Source organism: Miscanthus floridulus, chromosome 10 (genome assembly GCF_019320115.1).
Source record: "Miscanthus floridulus cultivar M001 chromosome 10, ASM1932011v1, whole genome shotgun sequence".
NCBI lineage: Eukaryota > Viridiplantae > Streptophyta > Magnoliopsida > Poales > Poaceae > Miscanthus > Miscanthus floridulus.
The window spans coordinates 73,701,454-73,721,675 of NC_089589.1; the positions used below are offsets into that span (position 1 = coordinate 73,701,454).

Below are 20,222 nucleotides of genomic sequence, written 5' to 3' on the forward strand. Positions count from 1 at the left end.
TCATGCTCATCTCAAATTCCCTGCTCATAGTATCTGAAAACTTGGCAACAAGAGCATGAGAAGAGCCACCAAAGATTATATCATCCACGTATATCTGAACCAAAAGGATGTCTGTGCCTTGCTTGAGGAGGAACAAAGTCTTATCTACGGAACCCATCCTAAAACCCTTATCAAGCAAGAAAGCTTTTAAACGCTCATACCAGGCTCTCGGGGCTTGTTTCAAACCATACAAGGCTTTGTGGAGTTTAAAAACATGGTTGGGGTACTTTGGATTTTCAAAGCCAGGGGGTTGCCTCACATAAACCTCTTCCTCTATATACTCATTCAAGAAGGCACTCTTTACATCCATCTGATACAGCTTGAACCCTTTCGAAGCTGCAAATGCTAAAAGAATCCTAATGGCTTCTAGACGGGCAACATGAGCAAAGGTTTCTTCATAGTCTATTCCCTCTTTTTGGCAAAAACCCTGAGCCACTAATCTCGCCTTGTTTCTCACCACCACCCCATCCTCACTCTGCTTGTTCTTGTAAACCCACTTTGTACCTATGGGGTGGCACTCTGGTGGAGGTGGAACTAAAACCCACACTTGGTTCCGCTCAAAGTTCTCTAACTCCTCGTGCATAGCATTAACCCAATCGGCATTAGATAGTGCGTGTCCAATATCTCAAGGCTCAAAAGAAGCTACGAAAGCAGAATGAGCGAAATGGGAAATATGATAAGACTTGGAATGCGTTACCCTTTCGTCGATGTCGCCGATCATGGTCTGAGGAGGATGGCGTCGCTGGATATGTCAAGGTGCACCCAAAGACGAAGTCGCCTCCCCCTCATCCACAGCTGGGGCCTCCTCAGTTGATTGAGGAAGTGGCTCGCACGGACCCCATGAAGTAGAGGTGGAGGGCTCGGGGCCGTGAGCCAAAGTGGTTGAAGCTAGCTCGATCGGGGCAGCCGATTGAGATGGCTTGGGATCATCCCAATCGACGTCATCGTCATCCTCAACGAAAATGCTGTCACCCATCTCTTCATCACCTGCACGTTCAAAGACCGAAATAGAAGAGGGCATGGTTTCGTCGAAGGTGACTTCACAAGTCTCCACGACACGGTTAGTCTCAAGATTAAGCACACGGTACGCATGTGAATGAGAAGCGTAACCGAGAAATATACCGTCCGAAGATCTAGATTCAAACTTGTCAAGATTACCTTGCTTAAGAATGAAGCACCTACAACCAAAGACTAAAAAATGACTCACCTTGGGTGGACGCCCAAACCGCAACTCGTAGGATGTCTTCTTTAAGAAAGCACGAAGAAAAATGCGGTTTGAAACATGGCAGGCGGTGTTGATGGCTTCGGCCCAGTAACGCCTAGGAGTCCTATGCTCATCGAGCATCGTCCTGGCCATTTCAACCAAAGTCCAATTTTTGCGCTCAACAACACCATTCTGCTGAGGGACATAGGGCGAAGAAAACTGATGTTCAAGACCCAAGGAAGCATAGAAGGTGTCAAACTGAGAGTTTTTGAACTCAGTGCCATTGTCACTGCAGATAGCTCGTATGGCATTCTTTGGTAACTCAGTTTGCAACCTCAAGATCAAGTCACGAGCATGAGAAAACGCTTCATCCTTGCCCTCCATGAAAAACACCCAAGAATAACGAGAAAAATCATCCACGATCACAAGAACGTACCACTTCCCTCCCTCTGATCGAACCCGAGCCGAACCAACAGTGTCCATATGGAGTAGCTCACCGGGTCTCGTGGTCATGACCTGAGTCACTGGAGGATGGGAAGCAGCCACCATCTTTCCGTGGTGACAGGGATGGCATACCAAATCCTTCTCAAACTTAAGTTTGGGCAATCCTCGGATCATGTCAAGAGAACTCAACCTCACTAGGAGATCGAAGCTCAAGTGACCAAGTCTCCTATGCCACTTCCACAAATCAGAAGAAGATCCGGCAACCAAATAGCGAGAAGAACCAAAAGACTGAGAGAAATCAGCTCTGAAAACTTGGCCAAAAGGAACGATTTGACAAACTAGATGTCCCTGAGAATAGAGCACACGAGAAAGTCTAGTCTTAAAGCGCACCTCAAACCCATCTTGAAGGAGTTGCGAAACAGAGAGCAAATTGAAATGCAGGCTTGAAACCAAAGCAACGTCCTTCAAGATAAAAGACTCATTGACCCGAATGGTCCCACGAGATAGCACCTTACCTTTGCTATTGTCCCCAAATGTGATGTACTCCTTGTATTGCATGGGGTCGAGGCTGGAGAACCATTTGGAACTTCCGGTCATGTGGCGCGAACAGCCGAAATCAACAAGCCACGTGTTCTCCAGGCCTCCGCTCTGCATCAATAGAAAGACAGGGGGTGAGCAAATGGCACAACACTGGGGTTAGTGAAATGAGGAGAATACCAGTGTTGAGTCATTTGCCCTGGAAAAGTGTTAGGAAAAACACCATACATGCCATGTCCCATTGGAGAGAAGCGATCACCACGTGGGGGAAAACGTGGTCCGCTAGGAGTGTGGGACTGAAAGCCACCATCGCGAGGTCCAGAGTCATATAGATCATGACTTGGGCCATGCCGGGCACGACCACCACATGGTCTTGCCACCTGAGGCCTAGCACCTTGAGGCATTGCACCTCTAGGTCTAACACTGTGCCTCTGAACAGGCGGTACATGTACACCATGGGGAGGATGGTACATGTTCCGGTTGTTCAACTCGTACTCATGCCGCTCATCTCTCTTCCTCCTAAAGCAAAACTCAGCCAAATGACCATCTCTATGGCAATAATCATAGTGGTACCTCACCTCTCTCTTGGATGGTGGTTGACTCACTCTCTTGTGGATGTGGTTCACTCTCTGAGGCTTTTTGGCTTTAGGAAGGGGTGCACTAGAGATGTTGGGTAGAGTATCGAGTGAGTTCTGAAAGTGGTTCGGTTTGGGAACCCAAACTTGCTTGGATGGTGGAGCTTTTGGTGGTTCTTCAAACACACCATCTTTGATCATAGGCTTGGTAGACTCTGGTGGAGGGATCTTGATCAATTTGGGAGTGTTGGTGGGTTTCTCACTTGGGTTCAAACCACTATGTTCACCAACCTTGCCATAGACATGCTCACCCTTCCCACCTATAGCAAAGCCTACTCCCGATGAGTCAGTTCCCTGCCTGAACTGGCTCACCATCATGCCCAACTGAGGCTCACTGCATGACACCCAGCTCAAGATGGACCGAAGTTGTGTGTTTTCTTCCTCGGTTCCCATCTTGTCGTGCCTGCAGGACTCAAGCTCCAACACCAAAGCTTCACATCGAACACATGTAGTGGTGGTGCTATCTGAGTTGGCCTTCTCAAACTCAGCAAGTTTGGCAACCTTCTCTGCCAACTCAGATTGCAAGCCTGAGCAGGACTTGCATGCACCGAGCAACCCAGAACGAGACTTCAGCTCATCACATTCATCAAGCAAAACAGCATACTTGGATTGCAAGTCAGAGAGGTTAGACATGTGTATAGCGCACTCATCGCACTCCTCCTCTGACACCACTACACCACTCTTGGCAAGCTCCAACTCCTTCAAAGCAACCTCTAGCTGGTCCTTAAACTCTTTTCTCTCACGGGCAGCACGCTTAAGCAACTTATCTTGACTCATCAATGTATCATTCATAGTATCAAGCTCAAGCATAAGTGAGTCAAGTGTGGGCGGTACCTCATTTTCGTCGTTGTCGACGTCGATGTCCTTTTTGAGCTTTGCTCCACCGTCAACCGCCATAGTGCAAAACCCACCATGGTTTGCACCGGCAACAAAGCAGAGACCGTTGAGCTTGTCCTCACGCTTCTTCTCGGACTCATCGTCGGTCGAGGGAGAAGAAGAGTGATCATCGTCGGAGTCGTCGTTGAGGTCGCTGAGGGAGGCGAGGAAGGCGCGTTCTTGAGCTTTGGCCTTCCTGCGGTACGCCTTCTTGATCGCCTCCTTGTCGAAGCCACCCTTGGCCTTGTGCTTGCCGGAGGTGTAGTCGCGCTTATCCTTGCGCTTGCCGGAGTCGTACTTGTTGGTGAAGGGCTTCTTCTTGGGGCAGTGCGCGACAAAGTGGTCCGGATCTCCACATCCATAGCATCCCTCCTTCGGGCCACCACTGCGTTAGCGGTTCAAACGATTGTTGTGAAACCGAGAGAACCGACTGATGACGAGTGCCAACTCATCATCCCCAAGAGACTCCAGCTGCTCCTCTGTGACTGACATCAAGCACGACAAAGAGAAAGAAGCTTGTGAAGGGTTAGTCAATGAACTTGAACCACTACCTGAGACCAAAGCCATGGTTGGTGCAGAAGGATTCTTGAGCTTGGCTTGGGTTTGGTAGTCGATCTCTGTGGACTTGAGCTTGCTGAAAAGCTCGTCGACGGTGAGGGTGTCGTAGTTGGCCGACTCGATGATCGCCGACACCTTCACATCCCATACCTTTCGATCAAGGGCATAGAGAAGCTTGAGCGCCCTCTCATGATCACTATAAGGTAAGTTGGCCTTGTTCGCTTTTATTTTGTTGACGATAGTCTGAAAGCGGGAAAACATGGCATCGATGGACTCGCCATCAAGCTGAGAGAAGTTCTCGTACTCGCGCTTGTATGTCTCATAGAGTCTGGTCTTGACCTGTGCGGTCCCCTCGTGATAGCTCTGAAGCCTCACCTAGATCTCTCGAGCTGTAGTACAATCGGAGACACGCTCGAACTCAGAAAGCGAAAGACTCGAGAAAAGCACACTGTGAGCTTTGCTATTTGCGTTGTGCCGATCCTTGTGATCCTGGGTGGTACGGGCCGCAACAGGGAGCACAACGTACGTAGCATCCTCGCAAATTTCCCAGACGAGCCAATCAATCCCCTGAAGATGCGCAGACATGCGGATCTTCCAATAAGGATAGTTGGACCCATCAAAGTGCGGTGGTTTGCCGGAACCACGCTCTATGTCGCCTTCGTGGATCATGGACCGATTAAGGTGGAATGATCCTTAACCGGCTTTGATACCAATTGAAGGACTAGAAATGGCGACCAGAGGGGGGGGGGGTGAATGGGAGCCTTAAATTTCTTTCAAAATCTTCGACCACTGTCCCAACATCAATCCCCAAAAAACATACACGAAAGACTTGATGACCACGACCCTAGAGAAGGGTGGATGCTACCTCAGAATACAGCGGGTCACCACAGAGCAAACGGAACACAGATCGAAGCCCAAACGAGCAAACTCCCAAAAGAAAACAGCACTGCTCCTGCAAATATCGAACACGTCCGGTATTATATCGGACACGTCCGGTATGATCTCGGACACGTCCGGTATTTTCAGCAGCAAGCTGACCAAAAGAGAAAAATCCAAAACCCCGTCAAATGGTGTCCAAAAATCATGAAATTTTAACCATAGCTCTTTAGACACCAAGGGAAGGTCTCCACCAAATTTGAGCTCAAAACTCCAAAGTGAGAAATATCGGACACGTCCTAGATCATATCGGACGCGTCCGGTATGAACGAGCAGTTTCTCGGGAAAAATCAAATCAAGCCATAACTTGATCAAATCAACTCCAAATGACTTGAAACTTTGCACAAGGGTTCACAAGCGAGTAGAAAGGCAACCTCTAAAGGATCATGGCCCGAAACAAACTCTAACTCCGTGAATCGAAGGAATTGAAGAATCCCCCAAAAAATAGGTCAAGAACTTAAATTGCTCGGATCTGCGATCTCGTGAGGAATTAGTGGATTTCCTTCGGTGGAAAGCTTCTACTCATGTCATTGATCGATCCAAGGCAACAAGAACGAACCAAAACCATCCCAAAACGAAGAAACGAGAGGAAAAACAAGAAGGGACAAAAGGAGCTCGTGAAGAACACCAAAATCACATCAAGAACATAACTAAATCATGAATCCCAGAGGACATACGGTGGTTACGGCCACCGATTCCTTCAAAACCAAGTCACAATTTGAGTTGTGGACCTCTCTCATACATGAAAGCAAACTAGAGGAAGAAACCCTAAAGGAGAAAATGAAAACTGGAGGAGGTGAGGGAGATGGGGGCTCCCTCATCCTATTTAACAGGGCTATTACACATTCCCAGTTTTGCCCCTGGATACAAATGAGTTGAACCGCTAAGCCCAAGGGCGTTGTTGTCCAACCCGGTGTAATCTTGATCCGACGGCCACCGCGCCTTCTCATCGGTAGTTTCGCCTCGACGCGAACTCCCCGATGCCGCCACGTGCCGTCCGTCCCTCCTCGGAACCTCCGCCCGGGTTTTGAGGCCCAAACCCGTAAACCGTCCATCCGATGGTTTTGAGGTCCAAACCATCAAACCGTCCGCGAGTAGCGTACTCCATACGCGTCCCCCGCCATCCGACGCGTGTCACCGCCGTCCTCGACCGGCCGGCCCGCCAAGTCCTCCTGAGCCTCGCTCGACTCACGCGTCCGCCGTCTTGACCCGGTCAACACCGTCACTCCATGTCTTCTTGCACTTGTCGATGTCCCAAGTGTCAGCCACCGCGGCTAGTCACCCGGCCTCTGGGTCCCTCGGTCCAAGCCTCACGTCCGTCCTTCACCGCTCCCGGTCTCTCGGCACGGCACGTCCTCCTTGACCTTCACCTCGCCGTCGACCACCGCATCCGAGCTCCACACCTACACAACACAAGCCAAAAGACATGTCGCACACATAGCTTTCGCCATGGTAGGGTTAGTCACCACTCAACCTACTTCGTGGATCACATTGACAATCACTCATCACAAAACGAACACACAAGGGTACTTGTCAACCTTGTGTTCGCAGGGTCCGATGATGCTCTGGTCCAAGAGCTTCTCGAAATTTTCAGCTGCAAGGTCAGTGCATAAATTTGTTGGCCGCACAAATCCCTCAGCTAAGCATTTCCTCTTTAGCCTTTTCGCCCTTACTGGATGATCACATGGAAACATAGCAAAATACAGAAAGCAAGCTTTGAGAGCATGGCTAGGCAGACTGGTGTAGTCATGGATCAGCACCTGATGCATTCTGTCCAAAGTATCGTCACCACTCTGCAGATGGTAAAACCGTACCTGGTTGCACACATCTTCACAGTCATGTCCTATTGGCCAACTCTTTTTTCCCCATGAATTGGCCAACGGTAGTCAGAGCGAGTGGTTGACCATCATATTTCTTCAAAATTGCTGTCAAATCAGGCCCCATGTACTCTGAATATTCCACCGGACAAGCTTCCTTCAGGAATAACTGCTTTGAATGTTTCTCGTCAAGTCTTCTCATTTTGTGAATGTAGCCGTTGGTAGAGCTGCAAGTATTAGCCACTGACTTGATTTTCGTTGTCACCAATATTCTGCTGCTAACATCTCGAGGAAAGGCAGACTTTATAGTACTCCATTGATCTGACCTCATGTCATCAATTACAATGAAATACCTGGAATTTTGTGAAATGAGAATACACAAATCAACAAAAACCTCCAACACCATAGTGATCAACACGTGAAGGAAAGGTAATCATTTATTTTCATTTGACATTGTTCTCCTTCAGAAATAAATACATGTTTTCTACAGTTAAAAAGAGTAACTGCTCCTTATTGTGGTATATATATTAGCATGTGCAGTATATATGGAGGCCATAATTCCAAGAGTGGCTTTTGCAGTTCTTTTATTAATCTCCTTAGTTTTATAAGAGCTGTGAAGGGCGGGCCTGGTGCAAGCGGTAGAGTCTTACCGCCTGTGACCGGAAGGTCCTGGGTTCGAGTCGCGGTCTCCTCGCATTGTATAGGCGAGGGTAAGGCTTGCCACTGACACCCTTCCCCAGACCCCGCACAGAACGGGAGCTCTCTGCACTGGGTACGCCCTTTAGTTTTATAAGAGCTGTAGGCAAAATTACTTACATATTTGAATAATTTTACTAAATCATTTGTGAATCCGCAAATACATTTTGTACCACAAAACTATCTGACTAGGATCTCTTTCTCTTAACTAAAGTCTCTGCATGCTGTCTACAGTTGGCTTTAGAGAAAGATTTTCATAAAATTATTAAGTAGGCAACTGTCTACTATTTGTCTACGGGGTGTTAGAAGATTTATTACCTCTTGTTATTTAGGAAGTTCCTTAGATCAGTACTAAGCTGGTAGACATTGGAGGTATCCGGTGGTGGTTTATTCAGTTCCTTGAGTATCTCTATTAAGAGCTTGCTCAGATCCCCATGCACTGCAGAAACCCATGCCCTTTCGTGGAATTGCTTGCCGATCACGCTGTTGTACAACTCCCGGGCAAGGATGGTCTTCCCCAATCCACAGAAGCCAACTATTGAGATCACTTTCAACTGCTTTGTTTGACCTTCAAATTCTGCCAACTGCTCCAGAAACTCCTCAAGGGGTGGCTTGATGCCAAGCAAATCAGCCGGAAGGATATACTGATTCAAGGATGATTCTGCCGGCTGGAATTTGGATGGACGGGACACTGAATACCTCTGTTGCCGTTGGAGTGCTTCCTCCAGTCTGCACCTTAGTGGCTGCATCTCTTCGCCTAACTGTGAACGTGATTTTCTCTTCTTCCCAGTTTTAACCATTTTGCAGTACCATGGCTGTTGTTGTTCCCAAGATGCATCATATACGATGTGATCTATACAGCCCTCCATTTCATGAGCCACTTGGCGCAACTCTTCAACGGACAGACACAGTATGTGATCATCCTACCCCAAGAGCTGCCCATCAATGGCACTAGTGATCATTTTAAGCTCACTCTTCAGAAAAGCCAGATCTCCATCAAAGCCCTTGTACAGCTTGTATTTCTCCTCTGCCATCGAGAACAATCTCGACAAGAGGTTGTCTAGAAATGCACTCAACAGGCCCGGGTCCTCCATCGATCACAGTGGTTCTTAGTCACTGACGGTTCCTAGTGGTGTGGAGATGAAGTGCACCTAGCTTTGCGCATACTGACGATGGGTTGAATAAAACAGACAAGAGAGCACATAAAACTTAAGGAGCATCTTGTAGCAGGGGAGATGACCACATCCGGCTTTGCATCTGAGAGTAAATTGCATTTGGTAAGCTAATGTTGTTTGCAGCACATTTTACAGTACATATATCATATATATGAAATAATATTAAATTAGTGCCTAGTATTACCTTAAGATTCCAGCACAGGAATCCAAAGGTTACATGTAGTGAACACTTCCAAAGAATTTATGTCAGTGCTGGGGTATCGGTATAACCACTGATATTCACACTATAACCCCTGAAAGTAAAAATTGTAACAAGGATAAATAATGAAAAACAAGCTTTGTGGATCAAAACTACTATACTTGGCTACAGATGTGGTATTAAGGGTGAAACTGTGCAGTGTGGATGGGAGCAAGAGGAGAGCAGGATTCGAGGAGCAGAGTGAGTGCCAGATGTGAAGTTCTAACTATGATTTCTGAGAGAATTGCTGGTGAGTGATATTACAAGATCTTTAAAAATCATTGGTCGACTATTTGTGAGGAAAAATCTATACATAATTAGTCCCTCAGAAAGATGCAAACCGATCTTTAATAATCAATGCATAATCAGCACCTCATAAGACTCCAGAACAGACTAGTATTACTCAACTACAATAAACCTAAGAGCTGTACCAGGATCAGGCTTGGAGAATCTAAACTAGCCTATGAAGTAATTCACCCTTACATGATGTTAAGCCTCATCTATTGAGTACTGTAGCTATTATTACGCACCTGACGTTGTGCTCCAGATGGAGTTCGGTGGTGAGGGGAGGAGACTTTGACCGTGACTTGGGAGAGATGCACTCATTTTTGTGATATATATAATGGTCTCTTTTCGTGGTAGGTTTAGAAAGCAAGGGCTAACACCGTTAGAATTCAACAAAAGACAACAATACCCCTGTCTTGTTCCTCTCTCTTTTTTCTCGAACACGCAGGAGACTCCTTTCTGCATACAACAAAACAAGCACAAACTCTGTACGCAAAGCATCTGACTTCAACAATATCCGACTCTTTTGTAACATCAGAAAAGTCGTCGGTGAAAGCCTGTCAAGGCTTGCTGGCATCAACCAGCTCCTCCCATCCGTGTCGGCGTGTGTGACACTGGGAGCAATGAGCCACGACACCGGAGTCCTTATTTACTCCTTGTTCGTTTTGTCCCTAAACTATGGGGATTAGAGGGGATTGATGATGATTTTGACTTGTAGGGGATTTAACCTGCCTCAATCCCTCCCAATCCCTTTGGTTTTGAAGTAAAACGAACAGGCCCTTATTGGGAGAATTGCGGGAAATAGTGGACAGGAGAAAATCAGAAAGTGAAACATGAGCGGTACACTGGTCTTTTAGCATTCCAATCTGCCTTTCCTTTTATCTCTTTTGAAATTTGTTTTAGTTGGGTAATATAAACAGTGCCTCACGGCGTTAGGGGTAAGGGAAGATTTCGTTCACCAACTGCAGGGTCATCGTTCTGATATGCGAATTATGTTAGCAAATCACAAGAATCTTTAGAATGAGGGCATATAAGCAATTGTCATGTCTTCTCCTGTCTTTAGTTTAATTTTCCTTTTCGTTATTTGGTGGGTCAACCCTTTGGGTCATGCTTCTTTGTCCGTTTCATTGCATAAACAATTATTACACTTTGGCCTTGTCTAAGTTTCAAAAAAGGCACCCTAGAAATCTATTAATTTGGACCTATGGACACATTTGACCTTTCTCTTTCTATTCTAGACAAAAGAAAAAGAACGTTTCAAACTATTGATCCGAAGTAGAGGTCAGAACTGGCGGCGCTAAAAAAAATCTTCCTCATGGCACTTTACTAGTACTGTTCTGTGATTTTGTTGAGCTAGCACGTCATGCGTCCACATCACTGAAATGGGTGTTGAGCACACCGACGTCGTAGACCCCGTCACCCGGACAACCAAACAGCTGGGGAATCTTATAAAATTAAATTTTCGTTTATGGTGGCTTCTGCCATTTTCCATTATTGATAAGAGCATTGTGTTATTGTACTGCCACTAGGCACTAGTGTTGGACCATCACCACCACCACCACCAACAACAAAGCCTTTTAGTGTTGACCATCACCATCATAGAAAAATAAGAAAGAAAAAGAAGTAGCACAATTTGACAGAACCTGGTGGGGATTGGCACCACTATTGTTCCCACTACTTCCCTGGTTCTCTTTCCACTCTCAGATTTGCATTTGTGGTGCCAGTCCAAGTCCAGAACTCCAGATAGTGTGGAGTAGATAATGACCACTGCAGGGTCATCGTTGTGATATGCCCTGGTTTCTTGCCATGAGAGATGGCGTTAGGGGTAGGGGAAGGTTTCGTTCACCAACTGCAGGGTCATCGTTGTGATATGCAAATTCTGTTAGCAAATCACAAGAATCTTCAGAATGAGGGCATATAAGGAATTGCCGTGCCTTCTTCTATCTTTGTTTTTTTCCTTTTCTTTGTTTTGTGGGTCAACCCTTTGAGTTTTGCTTCTTTGTCCTTATGCATACAACAACAACAACAACAAAGCCTTTAAGTCCCAAACAAGTTGGGGTAGGCTAGAGTTGAAACCCATCAGAAGCAATCAAGGTCCTTATGCATAAATAATTATTACCCTTTGGCACTGTCTAGGTTTATGCACCCTAGAGATCTATTATTTTGGACCTATGGACACATTTGACTAGTTCTCTTTCTATTCTAGACAAAAGAAAAAAGAAGTCTCACTTTTGTTGCTTTTATGTTCAAACTATTGATCCGAAGTAGAGCTTAAAATTGGAGGCGTGATAAATAGGGATTTTGTTCTTTTTATAATAACTAGTAAATAAGTATTTACATTGTAATGGAATGTAAAATTTGTTGTGTTGTGCTTGTGCCGATAATAATGAGCTAGCTATTTTTATTCAGTTTGATTGGGCCTGATTCAATCATAAATCAAATAAATTCCAAGAGTCATAGGAGATGCTAGTGCAATAAAGAATCCCATATAGAAAAGGCTGACTCAACTTAAATAGGTGGTTATTGTGTGAACATGATGTGAGTTTATAAGAAAGGTGGAAGGCGAGACATATGTCCTTGACATGAATGGGTTTAGTGCGACCAAGTCATGGCTTAAGATGTTTGGCGCTAATAAAGGTTTTGTGGCTCCAACCTCGAACTGAGAAGGGTGAAAGTATGGGATGGATGGATGGTGAGGAGAGTGAAAGACTAAAGGAGAGGTGATAATGAGGAACAGTGGACCTAGAAGGTTGTGAGTCAGGGACATATGGATAGTGAAGAGAGTGAGAGACAAAAAGAAGATGGGTGAGAGTGAGGAACTGTGGATCGAGGAGGGTGAGAGTGAGGGACGGACAGATGGTGAAGAGAGTGAGAGACGAGAACAAGAGGGTTGAGAATAAGAACGGTAGACTGAGAGGGAGAAATTTTCACTCTTTATATTACATATAATATACTAGAAAACATGTCCTGCTTTGCAATGGGAAAATAAAAACTACCAAATGTTCGTGAAGAACAACGACGAGAATGATATATCTCTATTTATATTTTATCCTTTCTATAAAATTTTAAATCTCTAATTTTTTTATATCACCATGGCATCCATAATATAAATTTGGCAATAATATGACAATATACTATTAAATCGGTATCAAGTTAAAATACAATCCTGAAAGATTTTTTTTGTCATTGCAAACCATAGAAACATTTAGATGTGAACATAATGTAACTTTAATTTTCACATATTCATGTGCTGCTATAGTTAAATATCAAGCTCCGTGGCTTTCTTTGAGGACCTATAAAAATATATAATTTTCATACCTGATTAAAGTCGGCAGTGAGTTACTTGGCTAGTCACACCATCCACTTTGGCATGACTTAGTTGGCAAGTCACAATCCACTTTGGCATGACTGAGCTGACCAGTCACATCATCGGCGGTGGCGCGACTTAATATCATGCTACGTCAGTGGTTTACATGGAAAGTGTTTTGTGGGTATGCCAGCGTGTTAGTCACGCTAATGCATATAACGCGATAGAGGTTACTAGACGCACTATGGTCTCTAGGGTCATGAAAAAGACTTCTGAAAATCTTGTTCAGGACTGGCTCTTTTTAATATTTTAGTATTTTTGGGGCTAAATTAAACAACTTCCTCCTCGTGGCAGTTGGCTAGTACTGTTCTGTGATTTTTTTTGTTGAGAAAGACAGTCAAGAGAGTCTCATATTTGATATATATTAAGGAAAACAATAGTTTGTACAAAAGGACGATATGACAAAAAATGACATCTAACTCTGTCATGATGGTGAAGATTATAAGTCTGTGTTTCTTGGAGAGTTCCTCCGACCGATATTATTTTAGTGGGTTCTAGATCTCGTTATCAGCAGCGAGTGGATTTTACGGTCTTCGAAGCTTTGTATGGCGAAGATGTTTAAATGTGTCATTTTCCTTTGCAGTCTTTTCAGTGGTTCTTTAATCTTCGTTAGGCAATGTTGTTGAGCTAGCACGTCATGTGTCCACATCACTGAAACGGGTGTTGACTGTTGAGTACACCGTAGACCCGGTCACCCGGACAACCAAACCGCTGGGAAATCTTAAAATTAAATTTTCTTTTATGGTGGCTTCTGCCATTTTCCATTATTGATAAGAGCATTGTACTATTGCACGGACACTAGTGTAAATAGAAAAATAAGAATAATGATAAAGAAAAAGAAGTAGCACAATTTTACAGAACCTGGTGGGTCTCAGGGATTATTGGCTATTTGTGGTGCCAATCCAAGTCCAGAACTCCAGATGGTGTGGAGTAGATAACCACCAATACTCATCTCAATTCTCTGGTTTCTTCCTATGTGAGATGGAGGGTCCTATGTTCAGTTCATCGCTAGGTGCCATGAGATCCCTTCTTGGGAAGCTCCGTTCCCTGCTGGTCTCTGCAGAGGATCAGGTGCCAGAGCCATTGAACTCACAGAAGGACAAGCTCGACCTCCTCAACCAAGATCTAGAAGAAATAAACACCTTCCTCACCAATCTGTCATGGGTGGAAGCTCCCAACATGATGGTGAGGCACTGGATGAACGAGGTGCGTGATCTTTCCTACGATATTGAGGACTATATTGACAAGAGGATGCATCCTAGCCCCGATTCCAGTGAAGAGTCTCGCTCGGAGCCTGCGGTAGAAGAATTAAGCACTCTTGTGAAGCAGGCAAAGGACACCCTGGAACGACACAACAGGTACGATCTTGGGCGTTGGGCATCGAATCCTAGATTTGTGATCCATGGTGGGCAAGGCCCGGTTCCAAGGCTCAACGGGGACGCCACAGACCTTGTTGGTATCAATGATTCCAAGGCTGAACTTATCAAGCGGCTTAACATAGACGCCGAACAGAGGCTAGTAGTATCCATACAAGGACCTCCAGGTGTTGGTAAGACTACACTTGCCAAACAAGTGTATCGTGAAGTGGAAGGACAGTTCGAGTGTCGAGCTTTTGTTCGAGCCTCAAAGATGCCTGATACAAGGAGGCTTCTCGGTAACATCATCTCCCAAATCCAGGGTCACCATCAAAGACCCCCTGATGGTCTCCCCGTGCAAGAGCTCATTGACATCCTAAGAACACATCTCCAACAAAAGAGGTATAAGTGCATGTTAAGCAGTGCTTCCTCCTTTTCCAAAAGTATGATTGGCTTTCTGTTTTCAGCATTTATATGATGAAATGGTAGAGGTTCACCAATCACTGGATCAACAGGAAAAAATTCTGAAAAGAAAATCTTGATATACTAGCCGATTTACCTATGCACTGAATTTCGAGTATGTGATTATGAATTCAGTGCATAGGTAAATCTTGATATACTAAGTGGCTCCATCTCCGGCTATAGCTGCTACAGTGAGTATGAATAGCAACAATGAGAAAATCTGACAACTCATGAATTGTAAGGAAAAAGAAAAAAACAAAAAAAATATAGATGTCACTACTGACCAGGGTTTACAATACCGGTAAGAAAAAAATTTCGGTCCCCAGCGATAAATACGAAATTTCGGAAATTTCGGAAATATCGGTTCAAATTTAAATAAATTTAAATTGAGTTTTAAACAAATTTGACACCATTTCACTAGAAAAACTCTATAATCCATCATCCATCATAAATTTATATAACATCGACGAAATAACATAATATATCACAGAAGTAGAGCCGCGGTAATACAGTGTGCTGACGGTGGGCGAGCTGCATATACTAGTGCCGTCTAATGTGCGAGTGAGAAAATTAAATAAATTTGAAGAAATTTAGGGCTTTGATAAGACTAGATGATATGGAGGGTCATTTTAGTGTGGTTTGGTGTAATTTTAGAGTGAAAGATGAATTTAACCGAAAAATTTTGACCGATACAAAAAAATTTCGGACCTCAGCGAAAAAGACGATATTTCGGAAATTTCGGCGATATTTCGCCGAAATTGTAAACCCTGCTACTGACAATAAACTTATCGTTTCTGTTTCTCGTAACACAGTGGAGTTTGAAGTTGAAACTGTGAGATCGTGATAAAAGTAAATACCAATATTTTGAGCCTACAAAGTCAAAGCAGGTGTGCAAGTTCATCAGGTCAAATAAGAAAATTTGGAATTATTAGGGAAACTGGAAACCCAATGCAAATATAATCCTTATGTTCCATAAGTTTGGATTGTCATGTTTTTGTAATTTTTATATTGCACCTAGCCTGGCACATAATAATTATAAAAATATTTGGCAGGTATTTCATTGTAATAGATGGTTTGTCGGAAACAACATCATGGGATATTGTTATCAGTGCACTTCCAGAGGACACTCATTGTAGCAGAATATTAATAACTACAGATACTGAGGAAGTAGCTCTGGAGTGCTGTGATTATGGATCTGATGCTATTTTTAAGATGGAGCCACTTAGTGGAAATTACTCCAGAGAATTGTTCTTCAATAGAGTGTTTGGCTTTGAACATGAGCTCTCTAAACAATTGAAGGAAAACTCAGAAGAAATTTTAAGAACATGTGGTGGTCTGCCATTTGCGACCATTAGCTTAGCTAGCATTTTAGCTAGCCAACCAGATAACTTAGAGCTGTGGCAACATGTCAAAGAAGCATTATTTTGCAGATTGAGATATAATAATCTTACTTCAGAAGTCATGCTAAGAGAAATAGTTGGTCTGAGCTTCAATAGGCTTCCTCACCATTTGAAGACATGCCTACTATATCTTAGTATGTATCCTGAGGGTTATACATTCTTGAAGGCTGACATGGTGAAACAATGGAGTGCCGAAGGTTTTATAATTGCAGTAGAAGAGAAAAACTGTGATGAAGTTGCAGAGTGCTATTTTGATGAGCTTATCTACAGGGGACTGATACAGCCCAATCATACCAATATCTCAGGTGAGGTGATTTTATATACACTGCACTCCACTGTATTCGAAGTTATTAGGACCATGTCCAATGAAGAGAACTTCAGCACTATGATAGACTACTCTAATACCATCTCAGAGCTTTCTGTAAAGGTTCGACGACTATCTCTCAGATTCAGTAGTGCCAAATATGCAACGAAACCAGAAAGCATTACACTATCCCCTGTGCGGTCACTTGTCTTTTATGGACTTGTTGAATGCCTCCCTTCGATTAGGGAGTTTCAGGTAGTTCGAGTACTTATTCTTGAAGTTTGGGGTGACCAAGAGGAGCTAGACCTCAGTGGTATCGACAGATTGTTTCAGCTGAGGTATATGCGTATTACATCTAACATCACTGTGAAACTACCAGCCAGGATGATTGGACTGCCATATTTGCAAACACTGGAAATTTATGCAAGAATAACTTCTGTTCCATCAGATATTGTTAGTCTCCCGAGATTGTTGCACCTCTCTGTACATGGTGAGATAAATCTGTCCAGTGGTATAGGCCACAGGAGATCTCTACGCACACTTGAATCTTTTGACCTCAGCAGTAACTCTGAAGATAATATATGGAAACTTGGTAAGATGACAGACCTGCGTGATCTTCATGCCACAAGTCCTACAGAAATGTCTGACCCTCTCAAGAGGAAGTTGATAGCTTTCGTTTCTTCCCTTGAGAAACTTGGCAACCTAAAATCTATAATTCTTGCACCTGTTCCTTCGTGCACAAGCATTTACTTGGATTGCTCATGGAGCACATCTTCTCTGTCCGTCTTCCTGCAGAGACTTGAGTTGTTGCCGCCCTTTTGCATCTTTTCAAGACTCCCCGTATGGATTGGACAGCTCCGGAAGCTAAGCATTTTGAAAATTGTTCTTAGGGAATTTACGACAGGTGATGTTGACAGCATCGCCAAGTTACAGGAACTCACCATTCTCTCTCTGTACGTCAGGCAACCAACAGCAGAACAGATTGTCTTCCATCGTGCAGCATTTCCTGCTCTAAAGTTTTTCAAATTCAGATGTGGCATTATGCGCATTGCTTTTCAGCCAGAAGCAATGCCTAGGCTTCGGAGTCTGAATCTTGAATTCAATGCCCACAGTGGAGAGCAAAATGGTAATATGCTTGCCGGCATTGAACACCTGTTAAACCTCCAAGAGATCACTGGCCGAATTGGGGCAGCACCGGGTGCAGAGGAATCCGACAGAATAGCTGTGGAAACTGTGTTCAAGGATGCCATTAGCAAGCATTCAAGACTTATAAACTTCAACCTACGAATTGTGGGTTTGTTTGACGAAGAGTACGTGCCTTTCTTCTCCTTGTAGTTTCACTGAAATGTTACAATAAACTGTTGCTAGCTACTTGATTATGTCCTGGGCTGGTGTGTTTCCCTTAGCCTAAAGCAGTTTCCAAACTAGCTGAAGAAATTTTAAATGAGATTGCTATACTCTCAGATTGTAGAGTTTAATAACATCAAGATAAGAGGAGTGCCGAGGTTCAATACTTTATTTACTTGGTCAAGTTTAATCTGCTGGATTTAGTCATGGTTAAGATTTCTGGCGTGCATCAATTTTTATAGAAGATCTGATAATGACTAGTTCTACATCTTTTATTTCTCAACACATACTAGATAGCGCTTTTAGGTGAAAAACTGTATGAAAAACAAATCTTTTAGGTGATATTTACCTTTTTTCCTATTATAATCTTAAAATGTAGCCTATCAGCTCATGTGATTGCAGGAGTAAACCACCTATTTGCTATGTGTTTTGGTTATAGCGTTCTAGTTTGTATGGCTGAAATTTCTATTGAAGTTACTTTCAATTCTAATTTCCATGACTAAACATAGACGTGATATGCAAATGTGATACATCTAATATAATACCCACTATCAAAATAAGAACACTAACATGAAACATAATATTAATGTATTAGGTATATGTTACACAATCTCTGCAGGTGGCATAAAAAAAGTGAGCTAGACGAGGTAGCTGCAGTTGTTGAAGAAGTGTCGCAATCCAACGATGCAAGTTCAACACGAAAACAAGTCTTCAGCGTGCCGTTCCAGGCGATCGCGGATAGGCGGTCGTCGGACGATGGCTACAACTGGCGCAAGTACGGCCAGAAGGATGTGAAGGTGGGTTACCCGCGCAGCTACTACAAGTGCACCTTCCCGACCTGCCCTGCCAAGAAGAAGGTGGAGAGGTCGCAGGATGGCCAGATCTCCGAGATTGTCTACAAGGGCACGCACAACCACGCGAGGCCGCAGAAGGCGCCGCAGCTGCTGCAGAGCAGCGACGCTTCCCAGCACTCGTTGGGCGGGATGTCCGAGCACTCATCCCAGCAGCCCGGCACGCCGGGCCGCGCGCGCCGCCGCCCGGATCTCACCCTCCCCATGCCCCAGCGCGAGGCCGCCACCTCCGCCGGGGGTCCCACCCCGCCGAGCGTCCCCGCTCCTGCCGCCGCCGCGGCGCACCAGCAGCAGCCGCCCCCGCTCGCGGAGCTGGAGCGCGTGCGCCGCGTCGGCAGCGGCGCCGGCGGGACGGTGTGGATGGTGCGGCACCGCGGCACGGGGCGGCCCTACGCGCTCAAGGTGCTCTACGGGAACCACGACGACGCGGTGCGGCGCCAGATCGCGCGTGAGATCGCCATCCTCCGCACCGCCGAGCACCCGGCCGTGGTGCGCTGCCACGGCATGTACGAGCGCGGTGGGGAGCTGCAGATCCTGCTCGAGTACATGGACGGCGGCTCCCTCGACGGCCGCCGCATCGCCGCCGAGCCGTTCCTCGCCGACGTCGCGCGCCAGGTCCTGTCCGGAATCGCCTACCTCCACCACCGCCACATCGTGCACCGCCACATCAAGCCCTCCAACCTCCTCATCGACTCTGCGCGCCGCGTCAAGATCGCCGACTTTGGCGTCGGGCGCATCCTCAACCAGACCATGGACCCCTCCAACCCCTCCGTCGGCACCATCGCCTACATGAGCCCCGAGCGGATCAACACCGACCTCAAAGACGGCAGCTACGACGGCTACGCCGGTGACATCTGGAGCTTCGGCCTCAGCATTCTCGAGTTGTACCTGGGCAGGTTCCCCTTCGGGGAGAACCTCGGCAAGCAGGGGGACTGGGCCAAGCTCATGTGCGCCATCTGCTACTCCGATTCGCCTGAGCCACCGACCACCGCCTCGCCCGAGTTCAGGGGATTCATTAACTGCTGCCTGCAGAAGAACCCGTCCAAGCGGCCGACGGCCGCGCAGCTACTGCATCACCCTTTTGTCGACAGCCCGCAGCCGCAGCCCCTCGCTCCTCCCCCGCCATGACCACCGTTTCGGATTCACTAGTACATAAATAGGTTGTACTCCCGGTTCGAAAACCCTTAATACCAACCGAAGCTAAAGAGGCCTCCTGGCGTGGCCACATAAGTCGGCTTTTTTTTTTTGTTTCTATTTTTAATTGATGATTCATTTTGGTTTTCGAATAGGTTTTCGAATACGTATTCTACGCTGCTAATAATATACATATTTTACACGTTTAGAATGTTCGAACATTTTGTACAAACTAAAGTATAAAACTAGCGTATATATTACATGCATATACATATATTGTACGTTATTTTATGTACATATAATATGTATATATATATTACAAATAAAGCTTGTATTGTATATTCTATCATATCATTGGGATAACAAATTCACTCTATCTGGTTTGGCTTCCATATTTCGTTCGTGTTATTGTAGAACTCGTCAGCGGGTTTAAGACCTGGTCATTAAGAAATCCTGCTATGGTCTCTTGAATTGCTTTCAGTTGATCACGTCGTATGACTTTTTCTTTCAACCATAGAGTCTTCAATAAAAGTTAAAGGAAAAGTATTAATATATATATATA

General features: G+C 45.1%; 2 protein-coding genes across 6 annotated transcripts; one reads left to right on the top strand and one right to left on the bottom strand.

Annotated features, from left to right (window-relative positions):
- Positions 1-5,876: 5,876 nt before the first annotated feature.
- LOC136486747 (disease resistance protein RGA4-like) lies at positions 5,877-9,764 on the bottom strand. 3 transcript variants are annotated; one of them, XM_066483731.1, is made up of 5 exons: positions 9,686-9,764; positions 9,102-9,210; positions 8,061-8,999; positions 7,044-7,399; positions 5,877-6,901 (listed from the first exon to the last, which is right to left on the bottom strand). In XM_066483731.1, the coding sequence occupies exons 3-4, from the start codon at positions 8,609-8,611 to the stop codon at positions 7,066-7,068; spliced, it is 885 nt and encodes a 294-aa protein (XP_066339828.1). In that variant the 5' UTR covers positions 8,612-8,999; positions 9,102-9,210; positions 9,686-9,764; the 3' UTR covers positions 5,877-6,901; positions 7,044-7,065. The 3 variants fall into 3 exon arrangements, with proteins under 3 accessions (XP_066339828.1, XP_066339826.1, XP_066339827.1); XM_066483729.1 differs by having other exon boundaries at positions 5,878-7,399; XM_066483730.1 differs by lacking the exon at positions 9,102-9,210 and having other exon boundaries at positions 5,878-7,399; positions 9,686-9,761.
- Positions 7,422-19,860, top strand: LOC136486742 (disease resistance protein RGA5-like). 3 transcript variants are annotated; one of them, XM_066483727.1, is made up of 3 exons: positions 7,422-7,475; positions 15,677-17,638; positions 18,295-19,858. In XM_066483727.1, exons 2-3 carry the CDS (start codon positions 15,837-15,839, stop codon positions 19,652-19,654), a joined length of 3,162 nt encoding a protein of 1,053 aa, XP_066339824.1. In that variant the 5' UTR covers positions 7,422-7,475; positions 15,677-15,836; the 3' UTR covers positions 19,655-19,858. The 3 variants fall into 3 exon arrangements, with proteins under 3 accessions (XP_066339824.1, XP_066339823.1, XP_066339822.1); XM_066483726.1 differs by lacking the exon at positions 7,422-7,475 and adding an exon at positions 13,672-14,564 and having other exon boundaries at positions 16,055-17,638; positions 18,295-19,860; XM_066483725.1 differs by lacking the exon at positions 7,422-7,475 and adding an exon at positions 13,674-14,564 and having other exon boundaries at positions 18,295-19,859.
- The last annotated feature ends 362 nt before the right edge of the window (positions 19,861-20,222 follow it).

What these genes read in the sequence shown, in the direction of transcription:
- LOC136486747 (XM_066483731.1), bottom strand. Translation starts at nt 8,611, where the DNA reads ATGGAGGGCTGTATAGATCACATCGTATATGATGCATCTTGGGAACAA. An exon ending in AACTTCCTAAATAACAAGAG is followed by an intron (nt 7,400 to 8,060) that starts GTAATAAATCTT and finishes ACAAAATTCCAG; the next exon opens with GTATTTCATTGTAATTGATG.
- LOC136486742 (XM_066483725.1), top strand. Translation starts at nt 13,789, where the DNA reads ATGGAGGGTCCTATGTTCAGTTCATCGCTAGGTGCCATGAGATCCCTT. An exon ending in ACACATCTCCAACAAAAGAG is followed by an intron (nt 14,565 to 15,676) that starts GTATAAGTGCAT and finishes AATATTTGGCAG; the next exon opens with GTATTTCATTGTAATAGATG. An exon ending in GTGGGTTTGTTTGACGAAGA is followed by an intron (nt 17,639 to 18,294) that starts GTACGTGCCTTT and finishes CAATCTCTGCAG; the next exon opens with GTGGCATAAAAAAAGTGAGC.